Consider the following 19,707-nt stretch of genomic DNA (forward strand, 5'->3'; position numbering starts at 1 on the left):
CTTGGTGCAGAGTTTGTCTCCCAGTTGATGTCAGGGTAATTAAAGTCCCCCATTACTATGGTGATGTGCTTCCTACATACCTTAGTTAGCTGACTAGCAAAAAGTTCATCTATTTCCTCTGTTTGGTTGGGTGGCCTATAGTATACACCTATGGCAATGTCATTTTTTCTCCCTTTTATATTGACCCAAATGCATTCAAAACAGTTTTCGTCATTGTTGTGCTCTATTTCTGTGGAGATGTAATTATTTCTTATATAGAGAGCAACTCCACCTCCTCTTTTATTTGGTCTGTTTCTTTTAAATAATTTAAATCCCTCTAGCTGTGTGTTCCATTTGTGGGTTTCATCCCACCATGTTTCTGTAATGGCAACAATATCATATCTGCCCTCATTAACCTGAATTTCTAGTTCACCCTGTTTGCTGTTCATACTCTTTGCATTGGTGTATAGACATTTGAGTCCTTTATGACCGACCCCATGTTTACTTTCTACATAACCTGTGTGGTGCCTGAGTTCCCCTATTGTCTTACCAGCTATTTGGTTAGTGCACTTTGTGTGGCACTTGTTATTAAAAGCTTGATTTTGCTTGACAGCAAGGTTGGTATTCTTGTTCACACACATATCTATGTTACATGCACTGATAGCCCTATAGTTTTTAGATTGCTGGGGACAGGGATGCTCTGTATCGATTAACTCACTGTCCCCGCTGTTTAGTTTAAATATTCCTCCAGAAAATCTGTGAATTTATAGCCGAGTAACTCAGTCCCTTTCTTTGATGGATGCAAACCATCTCTTTTGTACATTTTTTCATTGGACCAGCTACTGACATCGTGACTAATATATCCAAAGCCTTCCCCTTTACACTACTCCTTTAGTCACATATTGAATTGTGCTATACGCTGGCCTTTTCCATTTTGCTCTTTATACACTGGTAAAACCTCTGAAAAAGTTAGCCTACAGCCTATTTTGCTAAGTTCCTGCCCCAAGCTCTTGAAATCATTCTGCACAGAGAGTACATCTTTTTGGGACAGATTGTTAGTGCCAAGATGTACAATAGCCTCCACATCACAGTCCTTGCTGGTATTCTTAATTATTTTAGAAATACGCTTCTTGTCCCTACTGGCAGTAGCACCTGGGAGACATCTGACCTCTTTTGAAACCTCTGTGTCCTTTCCTAAATTTACATCCCTTATAATTGAATCACCAACCAGAAGGTGGCTTCTCTTTTTGGATGCCTTTCTGTTCTTGCATGACTGATGTGTAATACCTGATTTGCACTTCTCCCTGTCGGAAACAAGTTCTTTATCTTGGTCCACGATCCCCTGCTTATTTGAGTTATCATCACAAATACCTTTACCTGTCTCCTTAATTTCCCTATTAAGGTCAGCAAGGGCATTGTATCTGTTGTGCAGGGACACAGCGAAAGCTTTGTGTTTATGGTTTACAGCTCTCACCCTGACAGATCCCACGGTTGTCCATACTGCCCTTCTCCTGCAGGATCTTTGTGGTAGAGGGGGCTGATAGTGCGGAGGCTCAATAAAGTAGAAGGGCTGAACTGGACACCTAATTTCTACCTGAAGAGCACAGATTACAGACCCTAGATAGATAATCTGTCCTTGTAGACTAGTGATTTGTTTACAGATAGGACAGTTTCCAAGTTTGAAGAGGGTACTGTGAAAAACAGCTGCAAAGCAAGTGTTGCACTGTACTAAGCCAGACATTCTTAGATACAAGGAATCTCAGACGCACTTGCCCTGAATGTACCACTGCTGTTTATGATTTTTAGTTATATGATTCCAAGCAAGCAATTCCAAGCAAACAATTCCAAGCAAGCAGTTCCAAGCAAGCAGTTCCCAGCAAACTCTGGGGAATTAAATGCAATGAAGTATCCAATCAGTAGGGCCTTTGCTACTTTTCTCCTCCCCCCTTCTTTTCAACTCACAGTTTGTAAAATTCCAAGCAAGCAATTCCAAGCAAGCAATTCCAAGCAAGCAGTTCCAAGTTAAAAGTAGTTAAATTGGGAAAAATATGGCCACTACGTAAAACTTCAGCAGCCAAAAAGCCAATGTAGTCCTGGGCTGCATCAACAAAAGGATAGCATCAAAATCATGAGAAGTGATAACACTGCTTTATACCACACTAGTGAGGCCACACTTGAAATACTGATACAAAAAAGATGCTGAGACACTAGAAAATGTGCAGAGAAGAGCAACAAAGATAATAAGGGGTCTGGAAGCTAAATTGTGTAATGAACAGTTGAGGGAGCCCGCTATGTCTGGGCTATTGTAGAGAAGGATTATGGGGGACATGATAACTGTCTTCCAGTACTTGAGAGGCCATCACAGAGAAGAGAGGATTGACTTATTCTCCAAAGCACCAGAGTGCAGGAGAAGAAGTAATGAGTGGACGTTTGTTAAAGAGAGATCCAACGTAGAAGTAAGGAGAAATTTTATAATAGTGAGAACTATTAATCAATGGAATAGATTGCCTCCTGGATTTGTGGGTGCTCCATCAGTGAGGTTTTCAAAAATAGACAGGAAAACCATTTGACCAAGGAAGTATAATGCCTCCTGCCTTGAGCAGGAAGTTGGACTAGAAGACCTCTAAGGTCCCTTCCAGCCCTATGGTTTATGTTGTATGAAACTACATTTTGGATAACAAAAGATCTGTAATGTATTCAGTGTTGATAGAACTAGCAAACAACATATGGCAGAATCTGGCTCTTTCCCAGTTTAAATCAATCTGGGCAGCACAGTGCTCCTACTTTTTCAAAAGAGAGCTAAATCTGATCAATATGTAAGATCCGACAAATGGGCAGATTACTCTGTGGAAGTTAGGTATCCAGTTTCATTCAGCCTTTTATAAAATAGTCATGGAAAGCAGTACTTAGGAGGGAAGGCGCTATGCCTACAGTAGCCTAAGATAACCCATAAACTCTGGGCAGATTGCAGCTCTTGACCACATCAGCAATGAAAGTACTTCCAGCATATCGGATCAAATCCATGGGGAAAATGTTTTTGAGATAAGAAAGGAAACATTGCTGGAAGTACTGGTGAATCAGCTAGGGATGCCAGCTTCATGAAAATATAGTAGAAAAAGTAAATTGCATGTTTATGCCACCATTAGGGGCAAGTGAAAAGGACTCATATAACCTGCCTCATAATTATCATTTTGATACAACAGTAGCTAAATGGCTATACAAAATGCTGGGGAAATTAGCATAGGAGAAAAATGAACATGTTTTTATCTTTTTTAAAGAAAGTTTTTTATTAAATGGGATGTATAAAGTTAATGTAGAAAAAAAATAACATATAATTAACACAGGGAAATGATATATTAAGCTGAAAATGTTTTAAGATTTAGTGAAAATGTTCAGGGTATTTTAGACCTTTCCCTACTTCTATATTGAGGCTTCAGTATAGAATGTTTTGCTGCAAGTGATTTTCTGTGTTCATAAGAAACTCATTTAAAAAAGGAAACAAAAATTATCCTACATTAAAGATTTCAGACAAATTTCCTTCTGTGAGTTTTCTAAGACTTTATTCATTTACAGAGCAGCTAGTTCACATAGTTTGCTGTAGTGGTTAAAGCACCAGGCTAGAAATATGAGACTGTGAGTTCTAGTCTTGCCTTTGGCACAAAGCCAATTAGAGACCTTGTGCCAGTCAATCTCTCTCAGCCCTAGGAAGGAGGCAATGGCAAACCACTTTTGAAATCTTGCCAAGGAAACTGCAGGGACTTCTCCAGGCAGTTGCCAGGAGTCAACACTGTCTCAAAGGGACTGAAAAAAAAGTTACATACCAGTTATGTTTACCAATGACAATCTCTCTCTCTCTCTCTCTCTCTCTCTCTCTCTCTCTCTCTCTCTCTCTCTCTCTCTCTCTCTCTCTCTCGATAATATACATGAACATACACATAGCTGTTCCTCTTCTCCTCATCCTCTTCCTCCTCCTTTTTTATCTGTCCTTACATGGGAAAACTAACAAGGGAGATCAGTTTAATATCTTTGGCCTTATATATTAGTTTTCTAGTACTGATTTATTTATATTTATATCAGTTTAGCCTGTGTTTCATTAAAATAATTGTACATACAAGTATAATTTTGGATTGTCTATCCACATTCATAATCCACTTTATTCTGATCATAGGACAAGTTTCTGTTTTCCACATCATTGAATACTTACAAGAAATGACAGGGCAAAGCTGTGAAGCTTGGAGGCTTCAGTCTCTCTACAAGAGATTGGACCCTGAAGAACAAGGACTTACTGTTGATTTTTCTACCTTCTATTCTGTTATGAAAGATTGGATTGCCGACTGTCAACAGGAAGGGTGAGTATTAACAGTATTGAGAAGTTGTCTTACAGTTTGCTCTGGCATCAATATTAACTTTCCCAGATTAATTCAGTTCTCAAATGTTGTGATGTTGTGATATTATATTAAAGAAAGTTATGTGGAAAAAATTGGAAGTAATGAGGACATTTAAAAATAAAAATAAAATATATTTTAGTATTATCATGTAATCATTGATTAGTTATTTTATAATCATTATTTTATAATCAATTGCCTGAGTAGATGCTTTATGTATTTTGGAAAATTACAAGTCCCAAATGAGGGGAGAGGGAAACTGGAGTTACTAAGGCGTCTGGTATGAGTCATCATCTAGGAATTGTTTTTCTGTACCTTTTGGTGCCTGGTACCACTACTTGGTCTGAAAGGTGGAAGATTGATAGGCGTGTGGACACATCTTATTTCCAAGATTGATAGGCATGTGGACACATCTTATTTCCAAGATTGATAAGCATGTACATATATGGTCTGAGTAAACAGGATAGTAGGGGAGGGATCTTATTAGTATAATGTAAGCAAACAGGGGCGGAGATAATGTATTCTGTTTAGGCGCTTCTGATAGATTGTAACCTCCAAAGCCTAAGCCAATGGGGCCATGGGGGAGGGAATGGGGCGTCGTGATAGGATGTATAATAATATGTGATTTTGGAATTTGGGGTGTGGTTCAGTGTTAGGCTACATTGCATTGTCTACCTTCCTGACTCCACCACGCTTTGCAAACCGTTACCTTTTAGACTTTATTGTTAAGGTTAATAAACTCCTTTTCTATTTGCAACTTAAACTGAGTGAATTTCAATTTGTGACTATTTCGTGTCTAACAATTTTTGGTGCCAAAACCCGGGACTCAACAGGATTTCGTTCAGGACTCCCTCACTTGGAGGACGATGTGGAAGGCATGCCCTGTTGAGTTCGATAGTCCAGCTTCGAACTCCAGGAGTGGTGAGTGCTGAGTGAACCCTAGAGCCCTACGAACCTAAATAGAAGTTGCAAATAGAAACGAAGGGTGAGGGAACCAGGAATAGAGATTGCCGGCCTCAGGAAAAACCGGGTAACTTTGTGCACGAACCTAGGTGAGTAAAATCTGGGGTGGCCAGATACAAAAAAACCACCTAGGCAGTTGGGATAGGACTGGGTAGGACTGTTTGAATCTGAGATCTATGTGAGGAGTGCATTAGATGTCCCAAGTACCACAGGGGGTAGCAAGACTGAGTGAGAGCTGACCCTTCAGTATTTGCCATACCCTCATGAGAGGATTGGTGGAGAAAAAGGGGGAAGCAGGAGCTTGGTGAAGCGAAAGGTGGTCTCATTAGGTTGGTAAGGATAAGATAACAGTACAGTAAACCAGTATGGGCAATTCTCGGAGTGTTCCCGAAAGGAAATGTGTGAAGAAAATTAGAAAGAATCCTAGGTTGAGCATAGATACAGGGAGTCCTTTAGGACTCCTACTAAGTAATTGGGGTAAGTCACCTTATAATAGGATAATTGATAGATTAAATTTGACTAAAGAAGATATGGTGAATTTGTGTTGTTTTGTTTGGTGGGAGGATGAGAAAGTAGAGTGGCCGCGAATGGGAACTAATGATTATTTCGCGTGCCAAAATTTATATGATTATGTGCAGAGAAAAGTGTGTAAATCATTAGATAATGAGTTGGATTATGCTTTAATTTGGAATCCAGATAAATGGATCTCTGGGGTAGATACATTATCAACTGTCCCTGTAATGGTACAAAAAGAGGAGGAAAAAGAATTAGATGAAGAGGAAGAAACAAAACCAAGATATAGGGACTATCGTCCACCACCCTATAATCCAAATCAGGCTCCAGCCCAACCCCCACTGGCGATGCCTCAAGGGGCAGTGGGAGGAATTGGAACCTGGCCCCAACAACAGCCAGAGAAGGAGGATACAAAATATAAAAAATTGAGAAGAGAAATAGAACAGTGTAAAAAGGACATTGAAAATTTTCCCTTTCATAAGCATCCAGATATATCAGCCTTCCCCTTAAGGGAGGTGCCGAATGGGGTAGATGGAAACAATGCCCCAAGAATAAGCTTTGTCCAAGAGCCGTTAAAGGCATCTGAAGTAAGGGCATTTAAAAAGGAATTGAAAAATCTAATTGAGGACCTGCTGGGGGCTGCTGAACAGTTGGATAATTTACTGGGACCAAACATTTATACCTGGGATGAACTGACGGCTATTTTAAATGCTTTATTTTCGGCCGAAGAAAGACAATTAATTAGAACTGCAGCAGCAGCAATTTGGACTAGGGAACACCCGAATGGGGGGTAGCGGCAGATGTAAAACTTCCTCTGGCCAGACCAAATTGGGATAACAATGATTTGGCTGGAAGACAAAATATGGAAGACATGAGAAATCTTATAATTATAGGAATGAAAGAAGCTATACCCAAGGCTCAAAATATGACCAAGCCATTGCAGATAGAACAAGAGAAGGACGAATCCCCAGCTGCCTTTTTGCAAAGACTAAAAGATGGTATGCATAAATATACAGGGATGGATCCAGATGATGCTGCCAATATACCACTGGTCAGAGTTCAATTTGTTACTAAATCCTGGCCTGATATAAATAAGAGGCTGCAGAGATTGGATGATTGAACAGCCAAACCAATAAATGATTTGTTGAAAGAGGCTCAGAAAGTGTATGTTCAGAGGGATACAGAGAAAGTAAGGCAGAAAAGTAAGATGATGGTAGCAACAGTACAGCAAGTGATGAAGCAGGAAAAACCTCCTAGAAGAGAGTTTGGGGATAAGAAGAGTCCCTTTGAGACAAGATATAGGAAGGATGAAAGAAACCAGTATGTTAATGGGAGTAGAGGAAGGGGATTTGGAGGATTTCGGTGTGGATACCAGAATAGGGAGAGAACGTGCTTTGGAAGTGGAATGAAGGGCCACTTTAAAAAAGATTGCCCTAAATGTGAGAGAGAGCAGCAAGTTTACTCAGTGTGGGAAGAAGAGGATAGTTTTTACTAGGGGTGTCAGGGGCAGTTTATTTTTAGGTCCCACAACGAGCCCTTGATAAATTTATAAGTGGGACCCGAGAAGGAAGAGGTAGTGTTCTTGATTGATACTGGGGCAGCGCGCACTTCAGTGTCAACTTTAATACCTACCATGAAGATTAGTCAGAATCAAGTTAGAGTGTCTGGAGTGAAGGGAGAAGGATTTTATGTAAAGGAATTGGAGGAAATTCAAATTGGGCAAGAAAATGGAAAGGGCTAATGGAAAATTAAAAGAAGGAATCAGTAAACTAATCTTGGAAACAAAGATGCCCTGGATCAAATGCTTACCTTTGGCTCTTCTAAGAATTAGGACTCAGCCAAGGAAAGACATAGGACTATCACCGTATGAATTGTTATATGGGGTGGGATTCCCACCTGGAGAAATCTGCATGGATTCATTATCTACCAGAGATAAAGTGATGAGAAATTATGTGCATAAACTGTCCCAGTATCATTGCAGGAGGCAAGGATTGCTGGCGCAGATGCCGCCTCTGGAGTTTCCTGTCCATAAGATCTGTGTGGGGAATTGGGTTCTGATCCAGAGTTGGAAGGAGGAAAAATTACAAACTAAGTTCCAAGTGTTGCTGACCTCTGAAACCGCAGTCCGGACGGCGGAAAAAGGGTGGACCCACTACACACAAGTGAAGGGACCAGTAGCTGAACCAAAAGAACAGTGGACCTGTGTTCCAAATCCAGAACCTTTAAAGATCACTCTCAAGCGACAGTAACCGAATGTCCAAACCAGATCTATATGACTGGGTGGGATTAGGTTTGCTATCTTTCTTTGTCTTATAGGAGTTGTAATTGCGTGCCGGACCAGGAACAAATTTACATCCATATTGTGCCCAGAATCCCAACAGCCTCGAGAGATTCAAGAACTTAATCACAGTTTAGATATAGAGGAAGAGTGACTAAAATGCAAATCCTTAGTGTTGTATACTTGTCCATGGTTATCTATCTCTCCCTTTCTAGAGAACGATATAGGAAAGCAACAAAAACAGAAGGATGTGAAGGCTGCATTACGAACGCCACCAAAGGGAACGCAGTAATTAAAACCTTGGTATATCATACCCAAGCACCTAAGGGATGTATATTTCAATCTATGTGTGAATTAAATAAAACACAATATTCAGTTTGTAAGGGAGAAGACAAGAAGATACAATGTTATGATCCAAGAGAAGACCCACGGAGATGGGCTTTACAAATTAAAACACATAAATCAAATGGACATGGATGAAACCAAATAACATTAGGGACTTCCCAATGGAAGAAATCCTTGACTGAGTCCTTTGCTGTGACATTTGATGTATGTAAAGCCGCCAATCATTGGGCAGCGGTAGATGGTTGTGGGGGAGTCAGTTGGGTTCATACATATGCATCAAACCATAAATATCTTTGTCCCCCAGATGAATGTACTGTATCAACTATACGATGTAAATGGTGGTCCTGTATAAATGAAAGTCCAAAAGAATATTTGAATATTCAACTTTTAAAAGTACCCACAAAAACAGCCACTTGTGGAAGTGATAACTGTAACCTAGTAAATCTGACTATCAGCAATGGTAGTTGGTATGTGCAACAAACTGCAGGGAGAAATAAAAATTGGATGTTTGGTATAGGAATAAATGGAAAGGGAGCAGACCCAGTGTCTGAAGTAGAAATACAGATATATGGACCAGCAACATGGGCTGAGGATGGATCTTGGGGTTACAGAACACCAATATATATGTTGAATCGTATTATCCGTCTACAGCAGCGGTTCTCAACCTGTGGGTCGTGACCCCTTTGGGGGTCGAACGACCTTTTCACAGGGGTCACCTAAGACCATCGGAAAACACATATTTCCGATGGTCTTAGGAACCGAGACACCGCTCCTCTATCCGTCTCCAGGCGGATAAAAACAACACAGAGAATGGTAAGACTTAAAGCATCAAAGGAGCAACTCCCCGCCTCTCAGGTAGAGCTAGCAAGAGCCAACGACTCAGCCCGCCTTCTCCCAGCCTTTTCACCAATCAAAAGCCGCGGCCCGGACATTGGCGTCCGTGACGTATCTTCCCGGGGAATCTGTGAAGCCGGCGGAGCTGCTCCAGATCATGCTTGCATGCAGTCGCTCGCGCTTCGGTGGAAGAGGGGAGACAGGCTGGCGGGGAGTTGAGGGGGAGTGAGGCAGGAGAAGGAGTAGGAGGAGAAAGGAGGGAGGGAGGGAAGGAAGGGTTGTAGCTGTGGAATCAGCACGCCGGAGGGCTTTGCCGTGGGGGTGGGTTCCTTTTGTATTTTGATTCCCTCCCTTTTGTTCACTCGCTCGCCTCCTTTCTGTTGAACCCCCCCTGGTTTAGATCGGAGTTGCTGCTTTGCACGGGCATGAGCCAGGCTGGCCATTCGTGGGGTTGGTCTCTGCCCTTGCGTGGGAGGGTTGCAAGCACCTTAATTGAGTCTCTCCACCCCCATCCATGGGATTTTCCTCGGGGTTGCTAGGAGCTGCGCTTAAACTCAGAATCGCCTGGCTGCAAGCGAAGAGAAGGGAGTTGGCGCGGGCGAGAAAGCCAGCAAGCCAGCCTGCCAGCCCGAATTGCGAGCTTCCCTTCGCCTTTTTCGTCGTGAATTGGGAGCAAGCCAACCTTGGGATTTTTCCTCCTCCTGCCTTTAAACGGTTTCCTTTTATTCTGCCTCCCGCCTGGTTGGGATCCAAAGGCGAGGCTCCGATTGGGGAAGTGTATACTCCACTGCCAGAAATTGTTAGGAAAAAGGAAATGCGGGTGCGCTTCAAGGTGTTGACTATCATCTTTAAAGCGCACCATGGCATCAGACCTGGCTACCTCCGAGACCGCCTTCTGCCACAGATCACCTCTCACCGGCCGATACGCTCCCACAGAGCGGGTCTCCTCAGGGTGCCGTCAACCAGACAGTGCCGGTTGGCGACCCCCAGGGGGAGAGCCTTCTCTGTTGGAGCCCNACTGGCCTAGGGACATTTTAAATTGGTTTCTAATTAATTTTAAAATAAGAATAGGCCTATTGAATATATCTTTTAATTGATTTTAAATTTTGTAGATTTGTATCGATTGTTCTGTTTTTAATTGGCTGTAAGCCGCCCTGAGTCCACTAGGAGAAGGGCGGGATATAAATGCAATAAACTTGAAACTTGAACTTGAAACTTGTCAGAAAACATTTAGATGAGAATCAAGTACGCTCAGTGGAAGGTGAAAATGTTGGAAGGAGGGAATGAAATAGCTGGAATCTCGGACAGGTGTAAAGTCGTATCCTTCTGTTTTGGGAAACGTCTATGAAAAGTAGCCATGTAACCCCTTGCTTCATCCACAAAATGTTACAGGGGTTCTGATTTTTTATTTATAACCCTTTTCCTTTCTTCCATTCTCTTGCTGCTTTTCCTTCAATTGGTCATGTGATCAAAATGTGGATGCTTGGCAACTGGCCTGTATTTATGATGGTTGCAGTGTCCCAGGGTCATGTGATTATTTTTAGCAATCTTTTGACAGGCAAAGTCAATGGGGAAGCCAGATTCATTTAACAACTGTGTTCCTAACTTAATAACTGCAGTGATTCACTTAACAACTGCAGCAAGAAAGGTCGTAAAATGGGTGCAACTCAACAACTGCCTTGCTTAGCAACAGAAATGTTGGGCTCAGTTGTGGTCGTAAGTCGAGGACTACTAATTTTATGGTTGGGGGTCACCACAACATGAGGAACTGTATTAAAGGGTCGCGGCATTAGGAAGGTTGAGAACCACTGCACTAGAGAGAAAAATGTATAACCTTACACAAATCAATGAAGAAACTAATTTTGTAGAATATGAAAAGACATTAGAAATACAAAGAAATTTGGAAAAATTTTAATGTTTTATTTTTAAAGAATGGGTAAAAAGAAAAAGGGTGGATTTGTGAAAAAAAACTGGAAGTAGTGAGGACATTTAAAAATAAAATTAAAATATATTTTAGTATTATCATGTAATCATTGATTAGTTATTTTATAATCATTATTTTATAATCAATTGCCTGAGTAGATGCTTTATGTATATTGGAAAATTACAAGTCCCAAATGAGGGGAGAGGGAAACTGGAGTTACTAAGGCGTCTGGTATGAGTCATCATCTAGGAATTGTTTTTCTGTACCTTTTGGTGCCTGGTACCACTACTTGGTCTGAAAGGTGGAAGATTGATAGGCGTGTGGACACATCTTATTTCCAAGATTGATAAGCATGTACATATATGGTCTGAGTAAACAGGATAGTAGGGGAGGGATCTTATTAGTATAATGTAAGCAAACAGGGGCGGAGATAATGTATTCTGTTTAGGCGCTTCTGATAGATTGTAACCTCCAAAGCCTAAGCCAATGGGGCCATGGGGGAGGGAATGGGGCGTCGTGATAGGATGTATAATAATATGTGATTTTGGAATTTGGGGTGTGGTTCAGTGTTAGGCTACATTGCATTGTCTGCCTTCCTGACTCCACCACGCTTTGCAAACCGTTACCTTTTAGACTTTATTGTTAAGGTTAATAAACTCCTTTTCTATTTGCAACTTAAACTGAGTGAATTTCAATTTGTGACTATTTCGTGTCTAACAGTTAGGCATGATAAATGTTTGTTTTACTTTATGTGCATGTCACCAATTTTCAGAGGCCTTACATGGTTAACAATGAACAGTAAACAATGAACATTTAAAATTCCCCCAAACCAAATACATATAAAACCCAAATCCATATAAATAAGCCACGTGTGCTACAGATCTGATCTGCATTTTATGGAACTCCTCTACTGCTATCCGGAAAAGAAAAGCTTTACAAGTTTTCCTGAAACACAGGAAGGATAAAACTAAAAAGTTGGCCTGTAATTACTGCAGTCTCAGTACAGGTATTAGCTATTCTGTTTGAAAATAGAAATGTTGAAAGTTGTAATACAGCATTTCTGGAAGGCACCTATTTAATGGAGGATGAATAAAATGATGCTTGCAAATATCCTGAAAGTAGGAAGCTAAATCTCTTGCCTTGAATCTCAAAGAGACTGTTAATGGAGTTAAATGTTGCATTTTTGGAAGAGTATAAAATTGCAGGATTTAAATTTGCCGTATCTGGAGCTATTTGAAGCCAAGAAATTAAAATGATTCAAATAAATGGCATAATTGTGCATTCTGAAAATTGATAGAATTGAACATAACCGATAAATATTACTGCCAAAATTGAATAAGTAAAATAGATTATTTCCAAACTTTTTTTTGTTGGTAATAAAGTTTGATATAGGTTCATCATCTGTTGATACTTCTGGATTCCTGTTGCATATGGCGGAGTATGCTGCATACAGTATGGCATATGGATTTGTTTAATGTGGCATTTTTTATGTTTCGTTGCCCACAATTCAATAAAGTTATATATTTTCACCAAACTCCTCTGCAAATAACTACCTTATTCCAATAGCAAGTCTCTCCTACCCAAAGAGTGAACTTTCTTGACTCTTTCATCAAGTGTATTCTTCCCAATACAGGCAATATTAATTCTGGTTTCTTTATTCTTGCTGCTATCTGTTAGTTCATCTATGTTTCTGTGCCTGTAACTGAATACTGTAGTTTTATAATATATCCTCAACCTTCACTCCTGAGTTTTGCCATCAACATTTCTGTGCTCCAGTACCCATGCCCACTAGTTTGAGTACAACCTCTTCAACACAATGTAGAAAAAATATGATATACAGTAATGCTATTTCAAGATGTAATATCTTCTGGAATTATTCTTGTAGTCAATCCTTACTCTCTTGCTAAGATAGTTTTAAAAAGAATTATATGCCACAAAATGTCATGTATTCAAGGTAAAAAAGTTTTTTTTTAAAAAAATGTTCTGCTTACTTTCTACATATAAATGGTATATGTATGATCTAGCTAACTGACTTACAGTACTATTTCTCAGCCACTATGAACACTTTTTGAATAAGAAGTGAGGTGAATAATGTTTTAAATGTATAATACACAATGAAAGGTATTATCCACAATATTTTTGATAATAGATGAAATGGTGAAAAGTTACTTCCATTGAACTTATAGCTTATATCAGAAGAACAGTGAATATGTCATGGTTCCGATAGATGAAACCAGTAAAAGAACTTCAAGGCAAGAATTCTTCCTTAAAGAACATTTTATTCGGAAAGAAAATAGAACCCAAAACTGAGATTCCTCCCCCCAGATACAAAGTAACAAGTTGCAATTCCCATCCCACAAACGCTTTCATAAATCACATTCCCCAATTAACGCCCACCAAAATCTTATCAGACCACGTCCTTGAGTTTCCACACTTCTACGTTGTTATGGATAGCTAAACCATCAAGCATTCATCCCATTCCCCCTTTCTACATCTGAACTCTAAAAGAATAGAAAAGGCACGTTAGAAGCAAAAGTAAAAATGGCTGCTGATTCTCAGTTGTCAGAGCGACGACATCCATTGTCACAGCGTTGACAGAATTATTGGCAATAGGAACTATTCATTCACAATTATTCTGGACCCCATAGTTGTGATGAACAATTTGTTGCTTAAGATAAAATATTTGATCCAATGTTGCATACCATATGTAGAATATGTAATGATGAGTGTGGTATAGTTAGCGTTGTAATGGAATATAATTGCAAAAATCACTTTCCAATTTATTGTTTTTTTCTGTTTTTTTCCAAAAAAAGGAAGAGGCTACTGATTTGACAAACCATATCAAGGACTTACACCATGACAACAAACAGCTAGCAATGCAGAATGTTAAACTACAGAGAACTATTGAGGCTGCCAAAGAGCTCAATTCAAGACTCTCTGAAGAGATTTGTCAATTGAAAGGGAAGCTGAGAGGGTAAATGACAGAACTGTCTTACATGATTGTAAGGATTGATAAGGATTAATCTCAGAATGCAACTAATACATTAAGAATGTGAGAAAGTACTTAGGAAAAGGAAAAAAATAATTTGACGCCTTTATGCAACATTATGCATATATTGCTGAAAGTTAAACAGAGAAGTAACTCAGTGAGGGATCAGTACAGATCTTTGAAATATTCCCACTACACTGAACATCTCTTAATACCTCATATATTTTTCTGTCAACATCTTTTTATAATGTTTTTTGCTTCTTTCTGCAGTGCCAGTTTCCCAATATAAGTTTGTGCCTAGAGTAGACTATCTCTGTCTTAATTTTGAGTTTAATATCTAATTATTTCTTCCTTTCTTTTTCAACATTGTTCTCTGTTCATCACATATTCATGTTAATAAAGTTTAAAGGCAGAGTTCAGACCATTACGACTGAACACATACTTTGTTATATTACAGTAACCAAGAAACACTGGAACAAGCTAAAGTCTTGGCAGATGAATTGGAAGATCTGAATTTTTTTTTCAAAAAGTATGGAAGAGGAAAACAATAGATTACACATACAAGCACGGCAGCTTGTAAGGTAACTCAATCTATCTTGTAAGGTAACTCAATGTTTTTTCTCCTTTAGGAAATCAATGTATGCATATTTCCTTCACCTTATATTTATTATTTGTTTGGCATTTTATTGGAAAGTTCAAGGCTTTTGCAAAATGAATTCTGAAACTATTAGAGACTTTTCATATGCACATTGCTGTTGGGCAGCAGAACTGATAAATTTCTTAGCAGCTGCATAGGAGATATCATTGCAAACAGTTGGTGATTGAAACACTTGAAAGCATTTATTTTCCATTGGTAGGTACTCCTGTGTCAGTCCAGTTCCTTGAATCTCCTGCTTCAGACTGGATTTAAGTCACAATTCAGGACACCTTTTAAATAAGAAAGTTACGAACTCAGAATCCATGACTTATGGAGTGATTATAGGCATGTCTCTGGGAATCTTGGGTTTGATGCATGTTGGCGGGCATACTTTCAATCTTATTTTTCCCCCTCAAGCTGTTATTGAAAGATCTGGAGATGGAGAGACTTTCCATCCTATTGCCATGGTCAGATCGTGCCCTGGCGTGGAGTAAAGGCATTAGGTTAGAAATGGGGACACTAAGTTCTAGTTCTGCGCCTTAGGCACAAAATCAGCTGGGTGATCTTAGGCCACTTCCTCTCAGCCCTAGGAAGGAGGCAGTGGCAAATTGCTTCTGAAAAAGCCTTGCCAAGAAAACTGCAGGTAGACATCAACTAGATCACAATTGAGATTGGAATTTCTGTCACTAAGCAATGCAGTTGTGAAGTGATAGCAGTCCTAGCACTCCCTGTTGCTGTTGTTAACTGAATTCCATTGGTTGTTAGCTGAATATCCACGCCAATCCAAGCCATTCTGGGCTTGGCCCCTCTTGACCTGAAGTCTCAGCCAGGTGAAGGACTGCCTCTTTTTCAGTTCCTCCCACCTGCCTATTTCTTCTTCATCTGTGCTTTTTTGGCTGCCCTGCACCCTGCCATATGAGTGGCAAATGCCCTAGAACTGCTCAGCTCTGGGATTGCTTGCCATATTGTGGCTCAGAGGCTTTTTGGTGCATTGGGGCTTTGTGGATGCAAGAAGTCCCTGAGCTACAGTAAAGCCCCAACCATCTCAGGAGTGTGGTGGAAAACCCCAGGCACCTCAGGAAATCTCAGCTGCCCTAACCCAGTGCCAGATACAGTTGGCCTTGCCACCCTGCACTTCACTGCCCTAGCCTTTGCCATCTTCTTGCTCCCATTGCTTATGAAGCATGCTGGCTGTTATGTCCTGGGGCTGCTGAGTCATTCAGCAGGTGCAGGAGGCTGCAGAAAGGCCTGGGCAGACACGTGAATGCCCGGGACCAGACAGGCTGTCTCCCGCCTTGCGCGCATGTGCAAGGCGGGAGAAATGACTTGCATTGATTGGCTGTGACTGTCCCTGCAAGGGGGTATAAGAACAATCTGCGCCATTTTGTTTCGGTTCTGTTGGAGAAAATAAAGAGAAGACTGTTTTATTTCCTTTGCGAACGAAACAGAACATTGGCGACGAAGGTGGGATCGTGCTGCAAATGAAACAACGAAAGAGAGGCTGACTCAACACGAAAGGCCTGAAGAGCTGAGAAGTCCGGCGTCCCGAAGAAGCGACTCTGCCTGCCAGTACGAGAATGCTGGAGGAGAGCTTGGCAAAGGGACCCCTTCTTCAGCCATTGCAGCACAAGGCGTTGTCGAGGCTACCGGACAACGATGTCCAAAATCGGTCGTCTCTCTGAATTTGACACAGCTCATCCAGAACGCTGGAGTTCCTACGTGGATCGGGTAGAGAATTACTTCCGAGTAAACCAAGCGAGAGAAGACGGCCTTAAAGCTGCTACGTTATTGTGTGTCTGTGGGCAGGAGACTTTTGATATTGCGGAAAATCTGGTTGCCCCAGCACCACTTGAATCCATCGCTTATGCTGAGCTGAAGAAGATGCTGCGTGAACATTTTGAACCGAAGCTTTCGGTGATTGCATGACGACACGCATTCGAGCAGAGGGACCAGAGGCCTGGTGAGTCTGCTGCGGACTTTATTGCTGCGTTACGACAAGCAGCTAGGCCATGCGAATTCAAGGACTTGGAAGAGAGACTTCGGGATCGTTTAGTATGTGGACTGAGAAGTCGTGAGCTGCAACCGAAAATCTTCGCAAAAGAAGATGTCTCTTTCCAAGATGCTTTAAGAGAAATTGCAGCCGAAGAAGCAGCGGGTGGAGCTGTGAAGGCCTTGCGGCTCACCAAGAACCCTCCAATGGCAGTCTCCATCCATCAAGAGGTCGCTCGAGAAGAATCCGAACAGGATCCAGAGATGGAGTTGGACAGACTACAGCAGCCAGCGGAGAAGAGGCCTCAAGAACCTTCTGACAAGGCAACTTTATTCCCTCGGTGTTTTGGATGTGGAGGACACCACAAGCGCTCCGATTGCCGTTTCCGCTCCACCATTTGCCGGGCATGTGGCAGGCAAGGCCACATTGCCTCCATCTGTTTGGGTCGCCAGAAGGACAAGCCTTCGGAAGAATTGCTTCGGAAAGGTACCAGGGTCCCCAGCCAACATAGGGTGGGTTTCTGCGCGTCGCGCAGAAGCATTTTCAAAAAAGGGGCTCATAGGCCGCTTAGAAAGAAGCTTCACATTGATGTGAGGTTGCAAGGGGTTCCCCTATCAATGGAGTTGGACACCAGATCCGCTTTATCGATTATCTCACAGGACACTTTTAAAAAGATTTGCTGTAGAAGCGGCCAGCGAGTTAAACTCAGGCCGTCGAATCTGATTCTTACTGACTTTCAGAATTCCCGAGTCAGCGTGAAGGGGGAAGCCACAATCCAAGTGCAGCGTAGGAACTTCAAGGGATTCTTAGATGTGGTGGTAGTTGGGGGTGATCGTATGAGTCTTATTGGACTCGATTGGTTCGAGGCCCTGGGAATCCAAGTGACTGGACTTCACAGTCTGCAAACGACCGGCCTTGCAGAAGTTTGCAAGGAGTTTGCTGATGTGTTCAGTTCAGAGCTTGGCTCGTACAAGGGCCCTCCCATTTCCTTGCGTTTAGACCCAGCCGTTGCACCCATTAGGATTAAGCCTAGACGGGTGCCCTTCGCATTGAAAAATAGAATCAATGCAGAGCTGGACAAGTTGCTCCAGCAGGGCATTTTAGAACCTGTGGACAGCAGTCCATGGGAAACTCCCATAGTAACGCCACTGAAGGCCAATGGAGAAGTCCAAATTTGTGCGGACTATAAGTGTACACTTAACAAAGCCTTGCAGCAGCATTCGTACCTGGTGCCCGTGGTGAGCCACATTCTGGCTTCCCTCAAGGGAGGCCGCATTTTTGCTAAACTTGATTTGGCTCAGGCCTATCAACCGGCTCACTCCAACCGGCTCACGCAGGAACCTGTCACCCAGATTACACCCCGCACACAGGAGGACGCTGGGACTCCGGTTGGACACGCCCCTGCTCTACCCTCCTTTGACAGCGACGATGAAGGAGAGAACGACCCGATGGTGAGTCAACAAATCCCGCCTTTTTCACTGGTCGCCAAGCTTATAATCCCTAAGTCTGGGGCACAAATGGACTTAAATGTGCTAATTGATACTGGATGCACCCGCTGCATTATTAGTCGGCAGTTTGCAATGAGCATGGGCATACGGGCAAAACAGCTTTCCAAACCAGTGAGGTTTGAGCAAGCCGATGGCTCCCTGATGGGAGGGACTCTTGTCACACAATTAACTGAGCCCTTACGCCTGGAAATAGGTGCACATTGGGAATTTATTCGTTTCCTGGTGGCCCCAAAAATGACTGAGACAGTGATCCTAGGGTTAGCCTGGTTAGACAAATGGAAACCATTCATCTGGTGGGAGAAAGGAATGAGAACCATGAGACTACCTATAGGGCCTAATCCCCCTCTTGAGTCAACGGATGTTGCAGGGCACCTTAGGCCACCCAATGAGCGAGCGCACATGGCCGCCTCACCGACTCCACGCGAACCAGTCATCCCCAATGAATACCGGGACCTGGCGGAGGTTTTTAGTGAAAAAGAATGTGATGCCCTACCCCCTCACAGACCCAATGACTGCTCCATCAAACTGGTGCCGGGAGCCAAACTCCCACGACCGAGAATGTATGCTATGTCCCCCCTCGAAATGGAGGAGATGCAGCGATACGTGAACAAAAACCTAGCGAGGGGGTTTATTGAACGGGCCAAATCCACCATGGGAGCCCCTGTGCTATTCAAAGAAAAAAAAGATGGGTCGCTTCGTCTCTGCGTGGACTATAAGGGTCTCAATGCTGTGAGTGTGGAAAACAAATACCCACTCCCCCTCCTAAAGGACTTATTAACCCATCTGGCTAAAGGGAATGTCTTCACTAAACTAGACCTGAGAGAGGCATACTACCGGGTGAGAATAAAAGAGGGAGACAAGTGGAAAACTGCTTTCAACTGTCCAATGGGAAGCTATCAGTTCAAAGTCATGCCGTTTGGACTACAGGGGGCCCCAGCTGTATTCATGCAATTGATTAATGAGGTACTACATGATCACTTGTACAAGGGGGTTTTGGTGTATCTTGATGATATCCTGATATACAGCACGAACATGACTGATCACATAAAGCTGGTAAGAGAAGTGATAGAGAAACTATTTTTTTTTTTGAAAATTTTATTTATTTTTCCCATCATAAAAAAACAATCATACATAAACACAATAAACAATCAATAACCCCCCACCCCCCCCCCAGAACTTCCCAAACCTAATCCCAGGATAATATTCGTATAAAAGTAAACAAATACTAATATCTCTAACTCCACAAAATATCTTAATCTACAAGAAAAGATAGAAGTAAACAAACATAAAAAAAATCTAGAAACCTAAATTATATTCTACCACTCTATGTTTCTTTTGAATATAAACAATCCATCTTCTCCA

General features: G+C 41.8%; 1 protein-coding gene across 1 annotated transcript in view; it reads left to right on the top strand.

Annotated features, from left to right (window-relative positions):
* Positions 1–19,707, top strand: part of LOC114923274 (protein KASH5-like) — a 79,238-nt gene that overhangs the window by 10,627 nt on the left and 48,904 nt on the right. Inside the window, 5 exon segments of the mRNA XM_029286020.1 lie at positions 4,148–4,328; positions 11,242–11,248; positions 14,035–14,195; positions 14,656–14,725; positions 14,727–14,786. Coding sequence (XP_029141853.1) covers positions 4,148–4,328; positions 11,242–11,248; positions 14,035–14,195; positions 14,656–14,725; positions 14,727–14,786 — 479 coding nt within the window.

Source organism: Protobothrops mucrosquamatus, unplaced genomic scaffold (genome assembly GCF_001527695.2).
Source record: "Protobothrops mucrosquamatus isolate PMUCROS unplaced genomic scaffold, P.Mucros_1.0 scaffold2717, whole genome shotgun sequence".
Classification (NCBI taxonomy): domain Eukaryota; kingdom Metazoa; phylum Chordata; class Lepidosauria; order Squamata; family Viperidae; genus Protobothrops; species Protobothrops mucrosquamatus.